This window comes from Vulpes lagopus, chromosome X, assembly GCF_018345385.1.
Source record: "Vulpes lagopus strain Blue_001 chromosome X, ASM1834538v1, whole genome shotgun sequence".
NCBI classification, from domain to species: domain Eukaryota; kingdom Metazoa; phylum Chordata; class Mammalia; order Carnivora; family Canidae; genus Vulpes; species Vulpes lagopus.
In genome coordinates, this window is record NC_054848.1 from 60,164,254 (window position 1) to 60,188,094 (window position 23,841).

General features: G+C 40.4%; 1 protein-coding gene across 1 annotated transcript; it reads left to right on the forward strand.

Annotated features, from left to right (window-relative positions):
- The first annotated feature begins 758 nt into the window (after positions 1-758).
- Positions 759-22,292, forward strand: PGK1 (phosphoglycerate kinase 1). The gene is made up of 11 exons (XM_041741607.1): positions 759-928; positions 7,295-7,345; positions 10,384-10,539; positions 10,651-10,795; positions 14,665-14,768; positions 15,449-15,568; positions 18,943-19,057; positions 19,307-19,486; positions 20,692-20,869; positions 21,337-21,435; positions 21,809-22,292. The coding sequence occupies exons 1-11, from the start codon at positions 864-866 to the stop codon at positions 21,847-21,849; spliced, it is 1,254 nt and encodes a 417-aa protein (XP_041597541.1). The 5' UTR covers positions 759-863; the 3' UTR covers positions 21,850-22,292.
- The last annotated feature ends 1,549 nt before the right edge of the window (positions 22,293-23,841 follow it).

The window sequence follows — 23,841 nt, forward strand, 5'->3', positions numbered from 1 at the left end:
TAGGTTTGGGTCCACCATTTAGAAAAATCTGAAATCTTAAGCTAGTCACTAAACCTCTTTTTGCATCATTTACTTCATCTGTAAAATGAGGAAGGCAATACCTACTTCCGAGTTTTGTGGCCATTACTAGTTAATATATGAAAAATGCTATTTGTTTGCCATTAGCATTGTGTCAAAATCAGAACAATTACATTGAACTTTTTATTATAAAAAAGGGGGATCTAGGAGGGACCTGGGCTTTTCCCGAATTCTGATCGGTCTCAGTTATCAAGGGCAATTAGCAGCCTTACTTTAGAATTCCATTTTGGGGAGCCAGGAAACCAGATTAGTTTTCCAAAGGGAAGTGCCATTTGCATCTATCCCGGTGGGGCTGCCAAGAATTCCCTGGGGTGGGATGCGGCGCTTCTCTGGCCGTAGTGGATTTTGCTGGGCGTTGCAGCTGCTCTGGGCTTGGCAGCGGCAGGGACCTAGGCGGAGGCCTTGGGCCTCTCACTCCCTCCTCATCCGCCCGGAGGCACCACCCAGTTCCCTTCTCCTCCCCCAGACAACTTCGTGGACCGACTCCAGCTCCCGCCCTCAAGTCACAAAGGTCTTGGGCAGCTTGCTACGTGCCAGACGTGACAAATGAAAACCGCACGTCTCACCAGTGTCCTCGCAGACAGACAGTGCCTCGGAGCAATGGCAGGATGCTGGTGCCTTTCGGCCGCGTCCAATAGCGCTGCGCGCTGAGGAAGGGGCGGGGCGGGAGGTGGGGCGGGGTGGCCCGGGCCGCTCTCTACATTCCGCACGAGGTTGTAGCACACGCAGGCTGCTTTCTTCTCCGCTGTTTAAGCTCTCAGCCTCGCAACCCTTCTATTGCCAAGATGTCGCTTTCTAACAAGCTGACTCTGGACAAGCTCGACGTGAAGGGCAAGCGGGTCGTCATGAGGTAATTATACACATCTGCTCTTGCTTCCTCAAGGGCTTGGCCGCAGCCTCTTCGGCCAGAGCCAAGTTGCTTTCTCCCCTGCCCAAAGTTGCTTTTAGTTGTTGGCTCGGCCCCATGGGTTCTAGGCCTGCAGAATGAGGCTTCCCACCATTGTGGCTGAGGCTTTGCCCCAGTTTTATGGTTTTGGATCTCATTTGCCTCAGCGCAGAAAGGGAGCCGTTTTTGCCCTTTGGAAGTGGATCCACCAAAGAAGGGCTCAATTCCGGGACCAGTTTTGCCCTCTTTCCTATTCCTGAATGCACTTACGTCGCCTCCAGCTCCCAGCAGGCGAGGTGGGACCTAATGCTTAGCTAGCAAATCCCTAGGCCCCAAAGAAGGGACCTTGAAAGGTCATTTGGTTTCCCTTCCCCCACCGCCCTAGATCATCCCAGATAAATGAGAAAAGGCACACATTTCAAAGGCCCCTGCACAAAAGGGTAATTTTCCCAGAAGATGTTGACTTAGATGTTCAGGAGTAGAACCTCCTAAAACATTGGGGATGGGAAGATGAGGACGGGTGGGGCACACTGAAGGAGGCCCTGCAGAGCTTATGTAACAGGCCTCTGCATGACACTGTCAGACTACAGGCCATAGGGGTTTTCATCAGAATTGTGACACATGCTGGGTAATGGTAGAGCAGGGTGTGGGTGCTCATTCTTGCTGTTCTCCAACCTCACCTCTCAGATGGCTAGAGAAGCAGGATATTAGAAGTGAGGATGGCTATCTATCCATGGACTTTGGGGTCTTCTCCTTTGCACCTGTGGATCCGTGGTCACTTACCCACATGACTTCTCCCTTATATGCCAAAACTAGTAGTATGGTGTATGGAGCTTTTATATTTATCCTTTTTGTAATGTCTGATATATTTGCAATTCAGGAGCAAAGTGCAGGACAGTAAGGTATGTAACTCATGGAATGACTGTTGATATACCTTGATATAGGATCCAAGGGTGGTGCGTTCCGCATCATAGGGCTTGCCTTGATAGCCCTTTGCAGCCCTGTCCTTTTTGGGACGTGATTGATTGATGGACAGGCATGTGAATGGTGTGATCCAGCCCCTTTTCCAATTTGGGCTGGTTCAAGTGAGGGCATATTTTAGATATTAACAGACACATAAAGCAGTAGGTAAGCTCCCTTTACCCAAGGCTTAAACATAGGAGGGCACGCTGAATTTCAGTACTCTGGGTACCATAAAAGTAAATGCAGCTCTACTCTTTTCTCTAATTTCATTATGGCCGCTATTAGTTTGCAAGTGGCCTTCTCTGCCTTGTGGAAATAGAAGAACTCAGTAGCCAAGAGAAACACCTGGTTGTCTACATTTTCCCAAATGACCTAGGCATTTGCAATCTGGGACAAAGGATTCAAAGCCATCCTAGTATTAGAAAAGGGCCCTTCCTATTCTTTAGGTGGTCTTTTTTTTTTTTTTTTTTCTTTAGGTGGTCTTAAGAGAGAGTATAGATTCTACGAAAAACAGTAGTCCTGGCAGTGGACTTTGGCATGCAGCTAGATTTTATTTCCTCCCATCTCACTGGGCTCAAGGCTGACTGACCTTTCCAAATACGTAACACTAGCCAAAAGACCAGGGGTGGAGCATCATGCTGGTCACCTTCCTACAATTGCCATCTTGGGGTTTATCTTCTCCTGGAAACTGATTTGAGTAATTAACTGGGCTGCCCAGGAGTGGGACTTGAGGTGCCTATCTTTCCTCCCTCTGGACCGAACATGAAACAACTTGCTGTCCAAGGGCTCAAAGTTTCATTTAACACAGATTAACCCTGAACCTTAAAATGATTGGCTAGTCCTGTTTTGCTGATAGAAAATTACCTGTCCAAGGTCACTGAACTAGCAAATTGGTGGCTAGCTAGGCCTAGAATTTGGGTCTCTTTGGTTGCTAACCAGATCCTCTAAATATGCAACATTGTAAACAAAGACAGGCTGCAAAAAGACTGCTGAAGGTTGAGATCAGTATCTGACCACCCCCCCCAATCTGGATAAATTGTGCTTATTTTGCCTGTGGACAGGAAGTTACTTTGTTCCTTGATTATTAATGTATCTCTTTTGAATACATTTTGCAGGACTTTTTGGAAGAGCCTAGTCAGCTATGCCTTGTCAGCTCAAATTTCTTTTTGTTTCAATGCCTTTACATGGTGGTTGCTGGCAGTGTTTCAGAAATGGGGCCTCCCTAGTAGTGGTTGCTTCACTGGCCTCCTCTCTTTGTCCTACAAAAGAAAACTGGTGTTAGCCTGTTAGCTGAGTCTGTGGCTCCTGCTTTGAATTGCCAAGGGAAACAGGCTGATTTGCTGAGGGAACTTTAGAAAGCCAGAAACCTCTGACTGGATAATTACCAGGTTCTACCTCCATTTTTTTTTTTTTTTTTTTTAGGATTCCAGTTGACTTTACAGCCTTTTGAGTAATCTCCCCGCTTGTATTTGCAGTATCATTTCCGGTCTTCCCCTCACAGATTGCCAGTTTTATGGGGACTTGTGAAGCACTTCCCTTTTGCTTGCTCCCTCCACCCCTGTTTTGTTTTAAACCTCACTGTTTTTCTCTAACCTGTTCTAACTTGTTAAACAACAGCTCTGATGTAGTGGAAAATATGGAGAGGAAAAACTGAGCAGAGAAAAAGTCTTAAAGACACTCATAATTCCCCAATTTTTTAGTTGGGCAGCGACACAAGGGTGGGCATGGTACTTTTGAGAGCTTTTAATGGGACTGGGCCTGGACCCCTGAGATGTCAGGTGACAGACTTGATATTCTTATTTTGACTAACTATTTTTTTTACATTTTATTTCAAAATAATTACAGATTCACAGGAAGTTGCAAAGTTAGTACAGAGAAGTCTTTGTTCGCCCAATTTCCCCCAAAAGATACATCTTACAAAATTACTGTACAATATTTAAAGTAGGAAGTTGACTTTGGAATAATGTGTATAGTTCTGTGCTATGTTATCATGAGTATAGATTTGTGTAACTCCCACCACAAGTTACAAAACTGTTCTGTTTGATTACTACAAAGACCTTCATTCTACCTCTTCAGAGTCCTGGCACCCTAACTCACTCCTCCATTCCAGCCCCTGGTAACTACTGATCTGTTTCTTGCCCCTAAAATTTTGTCATTTCAAAAATGTTACATAAATAGAATCACAGTATATAATCTTTTGGGATTGGCTTTTTTTTTCCATTCAGCTTAATACCTTTGACTTATCCAAGTTGTTGCATGCATCAGTAGTTCATTCTTTATATTGTTGAGTAGTCCTTTATGGTATGGATGTTGCACAGTGTGTTTAGCCATTCACTCATTGAAAGACATCTAGTTTATTTCCAGTTTGGGGTACTCTAAATAAAGCTGCTGTGAACATTGAATAGTCCTGCACAAGTCTTTCTATGGATATATGCTATCATTTCTCTTAGGTAAACATCGAGAGTAAATCACTGGGTCATATATTGAATTCCTAGACTGGTTTCCAAAGCAGGTACACTACTTTATATTCCTACCAGCAGTATGAGTGATCAGTTTTTCTGCATCTTCAGCAGTATTTGGTGTTGTCATTATTTCAGCCATTCTGATAGGTGTGTAATGATACCTGAGTTCATGCCTGAAGCTAAGCTCATGAGTGTTTCTGGAAAGTGGAAAAGGAAGGGGTGCATATTTTACATAGACTGGAAGAAATGGAATGTGTAGGCAAGAGCAGTTAAGGGGTTAGAGTCCTCAGAAAGGGGAAGCTAAAAAGCAAAGCTGTTCTTGAGAGTCTAGGAGGTGATGAAGGGGAGTAAACCACAGGCAGAGAGACATCCAGTTCTCATCAGTAAGCTGTGTCATAGCAGCTGGGATAGATGACACAGAGTCTTGAGTATTTCAGCCCAAAGAATTTCCTTCCTGTACTGGCTTGGGAATAGGGTGGCTTGTGTTCAGCCTGTTGCCATTAGCCCTTTTGACCATGGGCCTTTCTGGGAAGCTGCGAGAGGGAAAATGACACAGGTAATGGGATACTCTGTCCTCTTCAGAATGTACTTTTAAAGCTGGCAGGAGCCTTGTTCGGGATATTTAGAGAAGATGCTTAGAATCAGAATCAAGTAACCTGAAACTGAATAGAATATATTTCTTCAGAGGCATACTGCTTTTATTTTTGAATATTTAATTAAAATGTTTGAATATAGAATTATTTCCTCAACCCACATTTGGAAAGGCTGTGAGGTTTTCGATGAGGTAGGGGTTGGAGTATAGTCCTAGGGGATATAGGACATTGGTGGTCTTCTTAATAGGCCTAAGGATTTTTTAAGTGTCTGCTAGGCCTCAAGCATGGTAGCAGTCTTCTCGACTAGGTCATATCTTCCCTGTAGTCCCTTAGCATGTGACGCTAGCTGCTTTTGTAATGGTTGATCTGCCTTTTAAAACACAAATTAGATTTTGGAGAAGCATTAACATATATCATAATAGCTGCCATTTGTATGGCACTTACTGTGTAGCAGGTACTCTTCTAAGCCCTTTACAAATCAACACTAACTCATTTAATTCTCACAATAACTGTGAGATAGATGTCATCCCCATTCTGCAGATGAGAAAGAAAGCATTTAAACAGGATCTTGGCAGGCAACATTTAGACCTAACAACTAGCTATCACACATTGTTGTTTTCAGTCAGATTGAAATAGGCTGAGGTTCCAATGAGTTCAGAAGTTCAACCAGAGGTAAGGGAAAGAATTATTGGTTCTTAAAAAATGATGGAGTAATCTGGTAGGTAAAAAAGGAGAGACAGCAGTAAAATATTTGCTTGTGTCATCATGATCACTTCTCTTCTAATTGCCTGTTTGTTAGGTAGGCAGGATCACGTGTTCTACTCTTCCCTCTCAGTTTTCATGAAAGAAGCTATCTTATTTTTATTGTCTGTATTTTGCTTGAAGAGTACTGTGTGAACTTGGTCTTGGACGGTGAGTTTTTTCTGATCATGAGGCTCCAGACTTTCATCAGAAGGAATGATGCTCTGTTGATTTGTTTTATTTTCCAGTCATTTTTTTTTCTTTTGAGTGATTTCAGTGAGCTTCACTAGGACCCAGAAACAGTATCAAAAGAATCAGAATCAAAATATGTTCCTTAATTACCCCTTATCCATCCAGCTGCCATTATTAGTTACTATCATGGCTAGGTCCACATAAAAATCTTTTTATATTCCCCAAATGAATGAGACCATATAATGTTTGTCCTTCTCCGATGGACTTACTTCACTCAGCATAATACCCTCCAGCTCTATCCATGTCGAAGCAAATGGTGGGTATTTTCCATTTCTAATGGCTGAGTAATATTCCATTGTTTACATACACCACATCTTCTTTATCCATTCATCTGTCGATGGACACCGAGGCTCCTTCCACAGTTTGGCTATTGTGAACATTGCTGCTATAAACATTGGGGTGCAGGTGTCCCGGGGTTTCACTGCATCTGTATTTTGGGGTAAATCCCCAGCAGTGTAATTGCTGGTCGTGGTCTCATTCATTTGGGGAATATAAAAAATAGTGAAAGGAAATAAAGGGGAAAGGAGAGAAAATGAGTGAAAATATCAGTGAAGATGACAGAACATGAGAGACTCCTAACTCTGGGAAATGAACAAGGGGTAGTGGAAAGGGAGGTGGGCGGGGGGTTGGGGTGACTGGGTGACAGGCACTGAGGGGGGCACTTGGTGGGATGAGCACTGGGTGATATGCTGTATGTTGGCAAATTGAACTCCAGTAAAAAAAATCTTTTTAGATGGAACTGGTTTTAGCTTCCCAGGTCTTCAGGGCTAGTTCTTATGATGTTAGTTAGGTTTGTTTATATTTTTAAAATTTTCTCTAAAGTATGAAAAACATACCTGAAAGGACACAAATCATAAGCTCAAGGAATTAGCACAAAACAAACACATTTCTGTAATCACCCAGGTCAAGAAACACACGACAACCCCAGAAGGACTCTCTGATGTCCTATCCCCAGTCACTAGTCCCCCACCCCATGGCTAACCACTATCTTGACTTCTAATACCACTGATTATTTTTTTTTTTACCACTGATTATTTTTAAGGTGGATTTTGGACTCCCACCTTATTTGACTGGTTCATTAAAAGTACTTCTACTGGGACGCCTGGGTGGCTCAGCGTTTGAGTGTCTGCCTTTGGCTCAGGGCATGGTCCCACGGTCCTGGGATCAAGTCCCACATGGGGCTCCCTGCATGGAGCCTGTTCCTCCCTCTGCCTAAGTCTCTGCCTCTCTGTGTGTCTCTCATGAATAAATAAATACAATTTTTTAAAAAGTGCTTCTACTAATCTTTGAGAGAATCTGAAACTTTGTTTCTTTTTTAGAGTGGACTTCAACGTTCCTATGAAGAACAACCAGATAACAAACAACCAGAGGTAAGGTCTCTGCTAAACCTTGAGTTTTGTTTACGATGTGTAAGTGTGTGGGTATATAGGATGAATGGTTTTCCTTTCTTACTGCAGAACTGTAGTGACTTAAGCCGTATGTTTTTGGTTTTCCACAAACCCACTATCTGGTCTGCTTTCTTACGAGAATGTAGAAATTTTAAAAAGTCATCTTAACAAAGTGATTTTTTTCTCCCCATTTTTTGAAAATTTGAAGAATTTAGGGTTATGCATTTTTAAAGAATATCAAAGCTGAAGGTTACTTTGCTTCCCTTGTAAAATGAAGAACTGTGCAAGAGGATTTTTTTAATACTAGTAATTTTTAAGCTTACATGTATTTTTACAAGCCCCTATTCAAGATGGCCCAGATAAAATCAGTTTTTAAGAATTTTGTTGTAAGGGAAAAGATTTCAGAAGTAATATTTTCTGTTAGTTAAGGCTGTTCTAAATACCTTGGCTTCAAAATCAGAAGCCACAATTTTAAGTGATAGTACTACTTTTGCTTTGGACTAGATTGTAAAGAAGGTTTAACTTTAAATTTCAGATGAGGGGTTTGAGCTGGAGAGGTATGCTTTCCAATAATCTAGAGCAGTGTTGTCTAAAAGAAATATAATATGAGCCACATAGAATTTAAAATTTTCTAGTTGTTAAAAAGATAAGAAGAACTGAGTGAACTTAATTTTAAGTAGTATATTTTACTTAATCCAGTAAGATCAAAATAATCATTTCAATATGTAATCAATAAAAAATTAATCAAAGGGGCATTTAACTTTTTTGGTATTAAATCTTCTAGGCCCAGAACTTTTTCAGATATTGGCCCCAGGGTAGAGTCTGGCATTTTTACCAAGTACATCCTGCTGCACCATACTGGAAGGTCTTTGTTTTGTACAGGGCAGTGCCGATCCTTCTTGATTTTCATTATTTTCTGCAGCACACAGCAGAAAAGATTGGAACTATGCCTATTAAGGTGTTTTATGAATTAAAAGCAGAGAAGCAAAAAAATAAATAAATAAAAGCAGAGAAGCGGGTCTGAGCACATTTTTCCATTTTCAGAAATCCATGGACATAACAAAAAGAAGCATTAGAAATAATAGAATTTGCTGAAAAGGGATAGGCCTGAAGAATAATTTGGTTTCTTTGGGCAAACTTCAGACCTGATGAAGGTTTCTTCTTAATTTGGTATTAGTGAGTTATTGTATATGTCAAATAGCATAAGATACTTTAGAAAGATAACTTGGTTTTTTATTATTCCATTCTCTGCTGATCTGTCACCTTATCAGAGACTCCTGACAACCCTATCTAAAATCCCCTTTACCACTATTCCTCAGTCATTCTTCTTTCTCTACCTTTATTTTTTCCATACCCTTATTACCACCTGATACACACACACACACACAAACACACACACATACTCATATGTGTACACACATATATAGGTTTATTGTTTCTCCCTCCATTAGAATTTCACTTCCATGAGAGCAGAGACAGTTTTTTTTTAAGATTTATTTATTTATTCATGAGAGACAGAGAAAGAGAGAGGCAGAGACATAGGCAGAGGGAGAAGCAGGCACCTTGCAGGGTGCCCGATGTGGGACTTGATCCCGGATCCTGGGATCATGCCCTGAGCTGAAGGCAGACGCTCAACTGCTGAGCCACCCAGGCATTCCAAGACTGTTTTATTTTTTATTTTATTTTTTAAGACTGTTTTATTTAGCCTTGTATTCTCAGAGTTGGGAAAGGTACCTGGCATAAGAAGCAGTCAATAAATATATGTTGAATTGATGAATGATTTTCCTTATTATCAATTTTAATTTTTTAAAGACCAGCAAAAATGGAAAGTTAGTATCAAGTTCATAACAAAAATTTGACATGTTTAAAGGAAGTTTAATAATTTTTTGGTTAAACTATAATGTAGATAATATGACCTTTAAACTATGTTCTAGGGCAGCCCAGGTGGCTCAGCATGCTCAGGTTTAGTGCCGCCTTTAGCCCAGGGCCTGATCTGGAGACCTGGGATTGAGTCCCACGTCAGGCTCCCTGCATGGAGCCTGCTTCTCCCTCTGCCTTTGTCTCTGCCTCTCTTTCTCTCTCTCTGTATCTCTCATGAATTAATAAATAAAATTAAAAAAACCTATGTTCTATATAATGAATTTATTTTTTCCTACAAAAAATGTGCCTTAGGATCAATAAGGTACAAAAATGTTACTACATATTTTTAAGTTTTTCCTAAATTTCTTTTAATGGTCTCAAGATTTGGGAATTTTCAATTTCTTCCTCAGTCTTACAAGAGGATGTTTCAGGGATTCCCCAAGACACCCACATATTTGGTGATTCACTAAAAGGACTCATGGGATTTAGCATATAGTTCTCATCGCTAAAGTTTATTATTACAGCAAGAGGATGCCTGACAAGATCAGCAAGGGAAAAAGACAACACAAAATCTGGAATCCATGCATGGGCTCCAGTGCTCTCCCTCCAGTAGTGTAAACTGCAGTAGTTGTATGCATTGTTTTTGCCCAGAGAAGCCCATAAGAGATTTGGCTCCCAAGATTTTTACTGGGTCATATGAGTACCCTCTGCCTAGCAACCAACAAAATTCCAGACTATTTGAGGAAAGCAGATGTTCAGCGTAAATCACATAGTTTGTACAGTCTAGGAGCAGTGTCAGTTGGAATGGCCTGTGTCAGAGAACTGAGGGACCACTTTGGAAGCCAGGTTCTCAGACACTGGCCAAGGGCCAACCTTGCAAGCAAGTCCTCCTAAACATAGCAGCTTCAGTCCTGCTAGGGTAACTCTTTTCTTTATAAGGAGCAAAAACACGATTGGATTGAATAATCCTAGGTGGAAGGTTGGCATCATAATGGACTTCTTCCCCTGAACATGAACCTGAGGACCATCACTGAGTTGCCCACAATAGATTTGAAGGAGTTTAGAGACAAAAGGGTCTTTATGTTTTACAAGGCCATAAGTAAAATTAGTTCCCACTAATTCCTAACCTTGATCTACTTGCTGTCTCTTTTTGGTTGCAGAATCAAGGCTGCCATCCCAAGTATCAAATTCTGCTTGGACAATGGAGCCAAGTCAGTTGTTCTTATGAGCCATCTGGGCCGGCCTGATGGTGTCCCCATGCCAGACAAGTATTCTTTGGGGCCAGTTGCTGTAGAACTTAAGTCTCTGCTGGGCAAGTAAGTGCCAGATTCTGAAGCTGGTGGACTCTGTGACAGGAGATGTTGTGAAGCATGTTGTTACTGGTTCTTTCAGACTGCTCAAGTATCTCCATCTACTGCTTTCCCCAGGGATGTTTTATTCTTAAAGGACTGTGTGGGCCAAGAAGTGGAGAAAGCTTGTGCTGACCCAGCTGCTGGGTCTGTCATCCTGCTGGAGAACCTTCGCTTTCATGTGGAGGAAGAAGGGAAGGGAAAAGATGCTTCTGGGAATAAGGTAGGACCTGTGACTTTTACATTATTAGAGGTGAGGAGGACAGAGTCTGTAAGAGGCTGAAGAATAGAGGTAGTTTGTGTTTATTTTTTCCTTAGACACCTTTATACTGAAAGTATAACAAAATACACACACACACACACACACACACACACACACACATATGTGCCTTATCTTGCCTTTGGCATAGTCTTGATGCAGAGGTAGGAATCAAGTATTGCTCTCACATTTGGTGCCCTTTTGTATATATATGCATAGCTTGATGAATTAGGTCAAGGAATAGAATATTGGCTAGCATCCCAGAAGCCCTTCTCATGCTTAAGTGTTTTGTAATATCTTTGAAAAATAAGTGAATACCATTTGGATATGAGTATTCAGTGGACATGCCTTTGCAATTGTTTCTTTGTTACCCACTTGGCCTATGATAGATGGGAATTCTTTTTCTGACAGTGTGTGATAATCCTATTGAAGGGGGTAGGCTATGATTTCCAAGTGCTGAGAGCAGACATTCACAGGCAGTTGTGTGTGTCCATGCTATACCAGGTGTTCCTCCAGCAGAGCCAGTTAGATTGTTTTGTCAAGGCTGAACAGTTGTTCTAAGCAACAAACCCTAGTCTGTTATGGAGGGACAGTAATATTATTTAGAAGGGGAATTAACTTAATGGTTGACCCTGGTACTCTTAAAACTGTAGATGAAATGTGATATAATTGGGATTTTCATATAAAAGAATTATATGAGTAGAAAACGTACTTTCCTAAGTCAAGTGGAAAGGGGGACTATATGGGAAAATTGATTGTAGTTGGGTAAATGATGGTCATGATGGTATTGCCTTGGATTTAAGACATTTTTTTATGAAGTATAAAGCATTTTTTTTGAATTCTCTTTAAGATAAGGAAGTGCAGGTATTGTCATCATTTCGTAAAGAAATGTAAGTCTCAGAAAGGCAGTCATTTTACTGAAATTAGAGGCAGTGGTGCTGTTGCTTGGCTTTATATATAGCTCAGTCCATTAGATCAAATTTTATCTATAATGGGCCAGAAAATAAATATTTTAGGCTTTGTAGGCCATACAGTCCAAACTGTAGATGGTCTCTGTTGGAACGCCTAAACTTTTGCTATTGTCCTGCAAAAGTGAACATAGAAAAAAACCACTCAAAACAAATAAAAAAGAGCAACCATAGATAATCTACAAAATAGATTACTGTGACCTGACAACCAGAATTCAAATATTAAATGACAAAACTGGCTCTTTGAGGATGATTTAGAATTTGCCTATTGGTAGCCTATTGGTAGAGTGAAGCTGAAGTTATCCTTTAGAACTTTCCACTCTTAAGGTTTTAGTGTCTTGGGGGAAGAAGATTCTCTAAGGCTAGTATCTCAGTCTCCTGTTGTACTTCTGGTGTTTCCTTTTTTTTTTTTTTTTGAGAAAGTATATTTTATTTTGATTTTGATGAATACAGACAAATGAGGCCTCCCAAAACGTGTTTCTGTTATATTACCACTAGCAGTATAAGAGGGCCTTTTCCCCATATTTCATATTGCCAGTGTTTAATATTTTTCATGTATAGCACTCCCCCAAATGGTATGTCACTGTGGTTTTAATTTGCATTTCTTTCATCTAGTATTTACACACCTGCTAATATAGACAGAAATATCTGTGTGTGTGTGTGTGTGTGTGTGTGCATGTGCATGTGTGTGTGTGAAGGAGTGGGAGGAAAGAATGGAAGGGAGCATGTGAGGTTCAGAGGCTAGGTCTGGAAGTAGTACCTCACATTTATTTGTTCATCTACATTTCTTTTTTGTATTTTATTTTATTTTTATTTTTTAAATAAATTTATTTTTTATTGCTCTTCAATTTGCCAACATATAGAATAACACCCAGTGCTCATCCCATCAAGTGCTTCTCTCAGTGCCTGTCACCCAGTCACCCCCACCCCCGCCCACCTCCCCTAGTTTGTTTCCCAGAGTTAGGATTCTCTCATGTTCTGTCTCCCTCCCTGATATTTCCCACTCATTTTTTTCTACTTCTGGTGTTTCTTAAGGTCACTTGAGTACCTGCTTTCAAGCAGTTTCTTTTCTTAGCACCTCAGGGCCTAGTTTTGCCTTATCTTGCTTTTGGCATAGTCTTGGTACAGTAGAAGGAGTCAAGTAATGATCTCAAATTTGGTGCCCTTTTAGAGTGAAACTCACTTGCACAGATTCTAGGACTTAGAAATGGTAGCAAACTGAGGCAAAACTTATTCAGGAAATGATGAACTAACAGTGCTAGTCTATGACTTTTTTAGTTAATTAACTTTACATTTAGTATCCAGTGACTTTTGATGCATGAAATTTCAAGAGCCAGTAATAAGTTCAAAATTTAAAAAAAAGGACATAAGGTTTTTCCTTTTCCCAGTGTGCTCACATTAGTTTTTGAGGAACGTTTTCTTCTAGTTATTGACAGATCTGAATGAAAAAACGCTATGAAATGAAAAATGGGTTCAGATTATTACTTTCTGTAGTGCCTTTTTCATAAAGAGCTTCAATTTGCTCCCTTTTTCCTTAGAAAATTCTTAGGGGTTATCATGCCTTTTTAATAGATGGGGAAGATTTCGGGGACAGAGATCACTTGCCAAGCGTTACACAGCAAATTAGTGTTAGAGTTGGGCCTAGAATCCAGGTGTCCTGCCATTTGGGCAGTATTTTCATTACTACACAGATTATCTTCCAGTCACTAGTGGCAGATGATATTCCATTCCAGAAAGACTTTGTGGGTTCTGTAGTTGTTTTACTTTTAGTATTAGTTCCCCTGCATTCTTTGGGTCATTAGAGGAAAGCCCCTGTTCTTTGTGGCAGTCTCCTTCACCTTGAAACAGGAGGATGTGAGTGGGTGTTGACTAAAATGAACGAACACCTGTCCTGAACTATGTATTCTTCTGTGCCGTGTCCCCCTGTGCATCTCTGCTTGGCTTATTTCTGGAGATTCTTTGTTCATCCTGCCATCCTACTTTATGTTTTGTTGGGGGGGATCCTGAATAATAAGCTGATATGTTACTTAAGTCAAAGCCATAATGTTTTACTTCTACTTTTTGTTTCTTTTTTGTAGAAGGGTATTTCTTGTTTTCTTAGAGGCCTAACTTCTAGGGAAGGTTATATGGAATACTCTCTTTTAATATATGTAAAATGCTTCTGAGGTCCTTTTCTGTGTTATGTTTCCTGCTTTCTCTGTTCCAGCTTCATGAAGAAGGTGTGTGAGGGCCTCTTTTCCTTTCCCATAGAAAGGCCTTGGTAGCTAGAAGCTTGAGTCAGGTATAATTCCAACTTTTGCAAGGAGAATATGTTAAAATGAGGATATGAGTCAAGATAAGGAAAGGAAAAGATAATCAGAATCTTATTTTAGGAGTTTGGGAGAGGCCAGTGGGTGGGATATGATTAGCCTCGTGTGATTAGAGGTTAAGCCATGGTTTAGGAATCTTAAATTTGCAATTTGAGGCAAGATGAAGGAGAGCAGAATGCAGAAGTGACCAAAAGACCTGGAATATTGGAAGATTTTTTTTTCTGAGAGACACAGAGAGAGAGGCAGAGACATAGGCAGAGGGAGAAGCAGGTTCCCTACAGGGGAACCTGATGCCGGACTCGATGCCAGGACCCCCAGGGTCATGCTCTGAGCCGAAGGCAGACGCTCAACCACTGAGGCACCCACACACCTCAAGACGTGGAATATTTGGAAGAAGAAATAGATTCTGTTGTTAGCTGTGAAAATTGCTGTCCTGCCAACTCCCCGGGTCTTTAGAGATATTCAAGAGGACTCTTGGTATGAAATGTTTTTACAATTGTCTTTGGAGCCATCAACATTTTCTGTGTTTTTTTTCTCCATTTTTTTTTCCTTGCAGGTTAAAGCTGAGTCAGCCAAAATAGAAGCCTTCCGAGCTTCACTTTCCAAGCTAGGAGATGTCTATGTCAATGATGCTTTTGGCACTGCTCACCGAGCCCACAGGTACCAAGAGTCTTTTGATGTTGAGCTAGGAGCAGTATTCCTCTATTTACTCAAGCAGCCCAAGTTCTGGGTTGTTTTTGGAGAATTCTGTATTATATAGAATGATGAATTATATGAAACATCATCCTCTCAGCTTCTATCTCTAATTGGAGCTGCCAGTTAGACTGTGATTCTTTTTGAGTATGCTTGGTCCTTGTTTTTTTTGAGGAAATAAAAGCAAAATGTGTTGAGAATTGTGGAGCTTTTTGTCAAGCTTCAGGAAGAGATTGCTCTTAGGATACTTCAGGTAGAGTCCTCCCTTTGTTAACATTGTAGGATCAGAATCTTGTCATTAGGAAGCAAGTTGAGGAATCTTCTCCTGTTGTCATCAATTGGCTGATTGTTTAATATAGACTTGAAGACTATTCATTGGGTATCTTAAATTCTACTTAAGATTGTTGCTTTTTACTTGTTCCCTTTGTCCTTATTTATTTATTTATTTATTTATTTATTTATTTATTTATTTCCCTACTCTTTTAGTCAAAAACCTCATCTTATACCTGTTTTTGTTGCAGTTTACGGATGAAAACTGTGGTCTCCTGGAATCTCAGAAGTGAAAGTATTTCAGTGATGAGATGACTTTTGAATTGGGAGAATTGGTAAGGATTTACCAAAATTTAAATGTCTCTGGTCTTTTCTAGCTCCATGGTGGGAGTCAGTCTGCCACAGAAGGCCGGAGGTTTCTTGATGAAGAAGGAGCTGAACTACTTTGCCAAGGCCTTGGAATGCCCAGAGCGACCCTTCCTGGCCATCCTGGGCGGGTATGAAGGACTCTTAAGATCATGCTTTAGTGTATTTGCATGGTAGTAGCCTATGACTTGGGTGGTTTATTATAGTCAGAAAGCATAATCAAACTGAGTAAGTGAGATTTTATTTCTTTTAAGATTTTATTTATTTATTCTTGAGAGACACAGATAGGCAGGGACATAGGTAAAGGGAGAAGCAGGTTCCCTACAGGGAACCTGATGTGGGACTTAATCCCAGATCTTGAGCCAAAGGCCGACGCTCAACCATTGAGCCACCCAGATGCCCAATGAAGATAATTTAATAAAGGGACTATCTATAAATGTGTGGGTAGGGTTCAAGGATACAAGAGTCCCTTGATGCAGTCCATGCAGGTCAGCCTCCTGGGACAAAACAGGGACAAGAAGGATAGTAAGTGGTTTTGGAAGGAATAATGGGAAAGATTCACCATAGGTGCTTACCTAAATTTTTGAAGCACTTGAGCCTTTCACATACATAAAGTCTGGCAAGAGTAACTATGAACATCTCCTCACATGTATTTAATATATCATTTAGAGCTTATTTCTCCAGATTATATATCTTTTTATATTTTTTCCTGTGGGAAAGTGTACCATGTGGATAACGGTACTCTAATGGCTTAAAGTAGAAATTTGAGAATTGCGGGTTAAGAACCTAGGAAGATAAATTTTAGAGTGGGGACAGGGACCTTAGTACTGCTTGGATAAGAGAACTTCTTGTCACTTGGCCTGGCTATCTAGGTAGCACCCTCTCTATGGCTGAATGCCACTGACCCTTCTATAATTATGTTTTTTTTTTCCATGGGATTGAACACACTCAGCATTTTCCTATGATAGCTGACTCTGGAGATGGGTGTCAATTTCAGGTAGCATAGTTGTTCTTCAGACTTCATGAGTCCAGTTTCAGGGTTCTAAAAATAATTAGGCAGGTACAGGTTGTTATCTGTATTCTAGAAGCATTACTCCTCTTGTGTACTATGTAATAAGGTCACACTCATCTTCTATGGAGATGAGGATTTGAGCTGCTTTTTGTTTTCCATTCTTCTTGTAGATCTGGAGTATGGAAGTAAGTACCACTTAGTGATTATGATTAGGTTTTAGGCTCAGCCTGAAATAGCTGTTTTAGAGAAGTTGATGTAGAGGTTATTTTTTATTTTATTTTATTTTTTTTGCCAATCCTTTCTTCCAGTGTAGTCTTCTTAGACCTTTAACAGTTTTGGGGGAAATTTTACATTTTATTAAGTCATTACTGTGGAAACACTGAAGCATGTACAGAAGTTGAGAGAACAGTATAAGCCCCCAGATACCTAAACCCTGTTTGAATAATTACTGACATTTTTGTCAGGAGTACTTTATTTATTCATGAGACACACACACACACACACACACACACACACACACACACACAGAGAGAGAGAGAGAGAGAGAGAGAGAGAGAGAGGCAGAGACATAGGCAGAGGTAGAAGCAGGCTCCACGCAGGAAGCCGGGTGTGGGACTTGATCCTGGGACTCCAGGATCACGCCCTGGGCCAAAGGCAGGCGCTAAACCGCTGAGCCACCCAGGCATCCCTATTAGGAGTATTTTTTAAAAGATTTTTATTTATTCATGAAAGACACACACACACAGAGAGAGAGAGGCAGAGACACAGGCAGAGGGAGAAGCAGGCTCCATGCAGGGAGCCTGACATGGGTCTCGATCCTGGGACTCCAGGATCACGCCCTGGGCCAAAGGCAGGCGCTAAACCGCTGAGCCACCCAGGGATCCCTATCAGGAGTATTTTTAAGCAAGTCTTAGACATATAATTTCACTTAGTAGTTCTGTATGTATCTCATAACTGATAAAGAGCTTCTTTTTAAATAACCATCATGTTATATCTAACACAATTTAACAATTTTGTTAGTGTCATCTAACATTTAGCCTGTACTCAGAAGTTCTTTGTCATCTTAGAAATGTCTTTTCATAGTTGGCTTGGTTGAATAAGGATCCAGATGAAGTTCATGCATTGTATTTGGTTGTTAGGCATTTTCTATTCTGTAATAGTCCCCCTTTTCTTATTTTCATTCCATTGATTTGTTGAAGAAGCAGGGCATGTGAGCTGTAGAATGTCTATCCCACACTTTTTAAAAAGATTTATTTATTTATTAGAGCATGAGTATGTGCATAGGCAAGAGGGTCAGAAGGAGAGGGAGAGAGATCTGAAGCAGACTGTGCTGAGTGTGGAGCCCAACACTGGACTTGATCTCATGACCCTGAGATCATGACCTGAGCCAAAACCAAGACTACTTAACTGACTGCCACCCAGGCACCCTGAGTTGTGGGACAGTTTTGAGTGGGCTCAGGGATCCCATGATTAGCAGTCTTGCTCAGGTATAATTATCTGTCTTGACTGTGGTTTCTGTGTGGAGAGTAGGGGCAAAATAGATGTATTTGGGTCTCATGGTTTCTTTAGACAATAGTAGGTCTTCTAAGTCCTTTTTGTCTAGGATTGCACCTCTAAGAGATTTTCTTAGAAACAGATGGGCCTTTTGGTTGAAGAAACATGGGGCAAAGTTAGCCAGTATGTTTTTTTCTTCCAAGTTTTTATTTAAAATTATTTTCTTCTAAGTTTTTATTTAAATTCCAGTTAGCTAACATACAGTGTAATATTAGTTTCAGGTGTAGGATTTAATGATTCATCACTTACATGCAACACCCAGTTCTCATCATGTGTGCCCTCCTTCATACCCATCACTCAATCTATCCCCCTTACCCACTTCCCTTCTAGCAACCCTCATTTGTTCTCTGTAGTTAAGAGTCTGTTTTATGGTTTGTCTCTCTTTTTTCCCCCATGTTCATTTGTTTTTCTTAAATTCCACATATACGTGAAATCATATAGTATTTATCTTTATCTGATTTATTTCATTTAGCATAGTACTTTCTAGCTCCATCCACATGATTGCAAATGGCAAGATTTCATACTTTTTATGGCTAAGTAATATTCCACTGTGTGTGTACACACTCACACACACATATACATACTCTACAACTTTATCCATTCATCAGTCAGTGGACATTGGGCTCTTTCCATAATTTGGCTATTGTTGATAATGTGGCTATAAATATTGGGGTGCATGTATCTCTTTGAATCAGTATTTTTGTGTACTTTGGGTAAATACCTAGTAGTACAATTGCTGGATCATAGGGTAGTTCTATTTTTAACTTTTTGAGGAACTTCCATACTATTTTCCTGTGTAGTTAGCCAATACTTTTGTAACTTGTGGGACATTTCTCTGTTCCTATGCCTTGATATAAAAACTCAGGCACTATGTAATATCACTTCCTTAGTCCATCATTTGTTCTTTTGGTGATGATTATTGATTGCTTTCCCTCCTAGAGCTAAAGTTGCAGACAAGATCCAGCTGATCAGTAATATGCTGGACAAAGTCAATGAGATGATTATTGGTGGTGGAATGGCTTTTACCTTCCTGAAGGTGCTCAACAACATGGAGGTAGGAAACCGATGCCAAGTGGATGTGAAATGGCTCTCCATGAGAAATATCAGGTTATGTAAATTTAAAAAGAAAGTCAGCTTCTGATGTGAGCCCTCAAAACTCCTATTCTTACTTATTTTGGAAAGTTGGTATCTTTTGTTTTGGAATTTTCCCTTTATACTGTGTTGTATCTTATTCCTGTCTCCTTTGTGAGGTAATCATGTTCTTAGTATAGAGGCTGATCTTTATCTTGGCTCCCTTGTATAGATTGGCACTTCTCTGTTTGATGAGGAGGGAGCCAAGATCGTCAAAGACCTGATGTCCAAAGCTGAGAAGAATGGTGTGAAAATTACCTTGCCAGTTGACTTTGTCACTGCTGAAAAGTTTGATGAGCATGCCAAGACTGGCCAAGCCACTGTGGCTTCTGGCATACCTGCTGGCTGGATGGTGAGTCACTTTGGGTTGGTTGGTAGTACAAGTGAACAAAAACATTTTTATTTCATTCATTCTTTCATTCAACCAACCAGCAAGGATTTTAAAAGAATCTCTACAGGAGATCTCTGTCAGAGAGGGCTCCAGATGTAGCATTGAGGCCTTCTTCAAGAGGGAATCTGAGGGGGAAAAGCATGATTGCCTCTGTCTTCATCAGTAATGTGGGGGCAAAACCATTTTTTGTTTCTTTTATTTAATGTACTTAAGTACTTGTGTATTTAAGTACTTAACTATGTGCTGGGGTTGGTGCTATGTACTTTCATGATTTGGGCTGTTCTGGATTATGTTGTTACCTAGAAAGCTGTATAATAATAACTCTAATGAAAACCTTAAAATAGCAGAAATATGCTGATTATAAACAGGGAAAAAAATGTATGTGTATAATAAAGACTAAATATTTGGCTGCAATGTCATCTACATACTGTCATTTTAATAGCTGTATAAAACTGTCATGTTGATATACTAGTTTGCTTATTTTCCTCTTATTAAGCATGTGGGCATTATTTTGTTCAGTGTTTCTCAAAGTGTGGTTCCAAGAAGAGCATCAGCAGCATTTTGGAACTTAAAAAACGTAGGTTTCTGGGCCCTATCCCAGTCTTACTGAATTGGAAACTGGGTGTTGGACCCAGCAATTTTTTGCTACAACAAGCCCTTCTGGTGATTCTGACACATGCCAAAGTTTGAGAACCACTGAGTCTAGATAATTGTTTCTCAACCTTGGCACTGTTGATGTCTCAGATAGTTGTTGTGGGGAGCCGTCCTCCACATTATAGGATGTTGAGCAGCATTCCTGACTCTGTCTCCTATATGTCAGTAGAACTTGACCTCCCTCCTCAAATTGTGACAACCACCATATCCCCAGACATTGCTACGGGACCCTTGGGGAGGGGTAGAATTAACCCTAGGTAAAAACTACTGACTTAGTTCTTCACAGTCATAAATAGTGTGGTTAAAAATGTTTTAATCTGAGGTTTTCCCTTCCATTTATCGTTCATAACGGACATGAGCAGGTTTATAATTTTAAGGACTGAGGGATATTTTTTGGTTCTACAAGAAACTCTAGTGTTCAACCTTGAGTTCAGGTCTTGGTGGACGTGGTGATTACTCCTCTAAGAAGCTTTTCTTGGTAGCTCATCTTCTTTTTTAACTCTGCCCCTTAGGGCTTGGACTGTGGTCCTGAGAGCAGCAAGAAATATGCTGAGGCAGTTGCTCGGGCTAAGCAGATCGTGTGGAATGGACCTGTGGGTGTATTTGAATGGGAAGCTTTTGCCCAAGGAACCAAAGCCCTCATGGATGAGGTGGTGAAAGCCACTGCTAGGGGCTGCATCACCATCATAGGTAAAGGGTCCTTTACAAAGTTAATGCCAGTGTAATCTGGCAGAATTCTGATCAGAGGAAAGTTGAAGGGAGATAATCAACTTTTATTGGGTTTTTTGGTGCCAGATGAGTCTTAAGAGCTGAACGGATGTACAATTCATGGAGGGCCTTCTTAATGAGATGGAGTTGGGGATTCATCATCTACCTTTTGGGCTTAAGAGCATACTGCCTTGGGATGCTTGGGTGGTTCAATGGTTGAGCCTCTACCTTCAGCTCAGGGCATGGTTCTGGAATCCCAGGATCAAGTCCTACATCGGGGTCCCCTTGAGAAGCCTGCTTCTCCTTCTGCCTATGTCTCTGCCTCTCTCTGTCTCTCATGAATAAATAAATACAATCTTTAAAAAAGAGAGCATATTGTCTTATAGTTTGGTGCCAGTCCTTTTTAATTTTTTCTTTTCTCTCCTTTTAACTTTGCTTTCATTCAACAGGTGGTGGAGACACTGCCACTTGCTGTGCCAAATGGAACACAGAGGATAAAGTCAGCCATGTGAGCACTGGGGGTGGTGCGAGTTTAGAACTCTTGGAAGGTGAGATTCTTCCTGTTATTTGACTTGTTGGGGGAAAGGTTGGGGTGATGCAGTGACAGGTGGGTAGAATGGAGTGGAGATAGTATGTGGTATTATCATTAGTGTTCATTATTATCTGGGCAGTACAAATGGAGGAACTTAAGATAATTTTCTTGGCATCAATTTTGTGGGGGAGGGGCAGAGAGGAAGACTTATTCCAGAGAGGTTATACTCAAGTAGACCTGGGACCCAAGATGTAAAAGTCACCCAAGTCTTGGTCATATATCCTAAGGAAGAGCAGACATATTATAGGGATGTATTATTGGGAAGATAGGCGTATCTGGCTCAGTGGGTCTTACAGTAATGCTGTCTATGTGTGCTCTCTCAAAAACAGGTAAAGTCCTTCCTGGGGTGGATGCTCTCAGCAGTGTTTAGTACTTTCCTGCCTTTTGGTTCCTGTGCACAGCCCCTAAGTCAACCTAGCACTTGCTGCATCTCTCCTTGGCATTAGCTAAAATCTTCCCTCATGTCAAGATTCAGCTAGTGGCCAAGAGATGCAGGACCAGGAACCCTTAAACAGGCGCACAGCATCTCAGCTCCTCTTTACTGCACCCTGGATTTGCCTACATTCTTCAGGATCCCATTTGAATTTCTTAGTGACTAAACCATTGTGCATTCTAGAGTGCATATATTTATATTTTGCCTGTTAGAAGAAAATGAGCTGTGTTGGCTTCTCTTTTTGAAGTAGCTTATTCTGATTATAGCTGTGTCATTGTTTCACTACTCAGCATGGAAATAAGATGAAATTCCAATTGTAGGTAGGTAGGGAGACAAAGTTGGTGATCTATTAAATCAATAAAAGTATCCACCGAAACGGATTTTTTTTCCCTGTTATACTTTGTCAGGGTGAAAACAGAATCTCGAGAAATCTGTCAAATCAGCTACATTCTGAATGCAAGAAATGGGACAGCATTGGTGGGGGTGGTAGGGGAGATTAGATAAACGTCTACTCTTTTACTGAGGTCCTACTTTATGGCACATAATGTGACATGTGCTTTATTTTAGGTTTTATTTTTATCTGTTACACATGACCATAGTTTAAAAAGTTCAGGCTTACAACAACAAAATATAGGCTTCAGCCCATTCCTCCCATTTGTGATTCCCATTCTCCAGAGATGACTGCTTTTTACCTCTTAGCATTTTCGGGTTTTTACCTCCATGTTCCTAAGTAACATACTTTTAATTTCTTGATTTTTATAAAAAGCTATTTATTACTTTAACACATGGGAAGATTTAGCTCTCTTACAGCCTCTGTTCCACATATACTTGCCCTTCTTCATTTGCCCAGTATAGTCTTAATACAATCTTAGATTAGATCAATAGTGTATATTGTGATTAAAAGTATTCACAGCTAAAAAAAAAAAAAAAAAAAAAAAGTATTCACAGCTGAGCTATGTTGTATGCTATGATTGTGTTATGTACCTTTTTATTTTCTTTGGTGTTAGTAAGTTTTGAAGTTTTCTTTTTTTTCTATGTACTTATTCATTCCCAGTGTGTTCAAATTTATAAGTCTGTTCATTTTTATTAGAGATAATCCCTCCTGGAGTCCTTTGTGCTTCCACTCCAATTTGCCCTGGCTGCTTTCTAAGTTTGCTGTATAGCTGTTGCTCTGGGATTTCCTTTCTGAAGAAATCCCTTTGGGGTAACCCTGTTGGGGATTCCTTTTACCTCCTGTGTTGGATCTCCCCTTTCCTGGATCCCTCCCCCACCCTCTTGGTTTATTTTCCTTTTTGTGACACACAAGACTACTAGCTTCCTGAGAAAGAATACCTGGGAGGCAAGATTTTTGAGACCTTCTATGTCTGAACATATCTTTATTCAACTCCCTAATACTTGCTTGTTTGGCTATATGTAGAATGTCTGCCTACATATCAGTTTCTCAGACTTGAAGGCTTTGCTCTATTGTCATTGCTTAAAATCTAATGACATTCTGCACTTGATCTTAGCTAAAAGGCTGAGAAGTGATTTCTTTTTTAATTTTTAAATATAATCATCTCTTTTTATTTTATTTAAATTCAGTTTGTCAACATATAGTATAACACCCAGTGCTCATCTCATCATGTACCCTCCTTAATGCCCGTCACCCAGTTACCCAACCCCTCACCCACCTCCCCTCTGCAACCCTTTGTTTCCCAGAGTTAGGAGTCTTCCTCTCTATATTATTCCCTACTCAGTTTCCCTCCTTTCCCTTTTGGTCCCTTTCACTATTATTTATATTCCATATATGAGTGACACCATATGATAATTGTCTTTGAGAAGTGATTCTAATGTCATTCTGATTCGTTTGTCCTTGTAACTTTCCCTTCCTTTCTCTTCCTGCTATTTTAATAGAGTTTTGGGAGTGAGCAAAGGTAAGCATGGGATTTC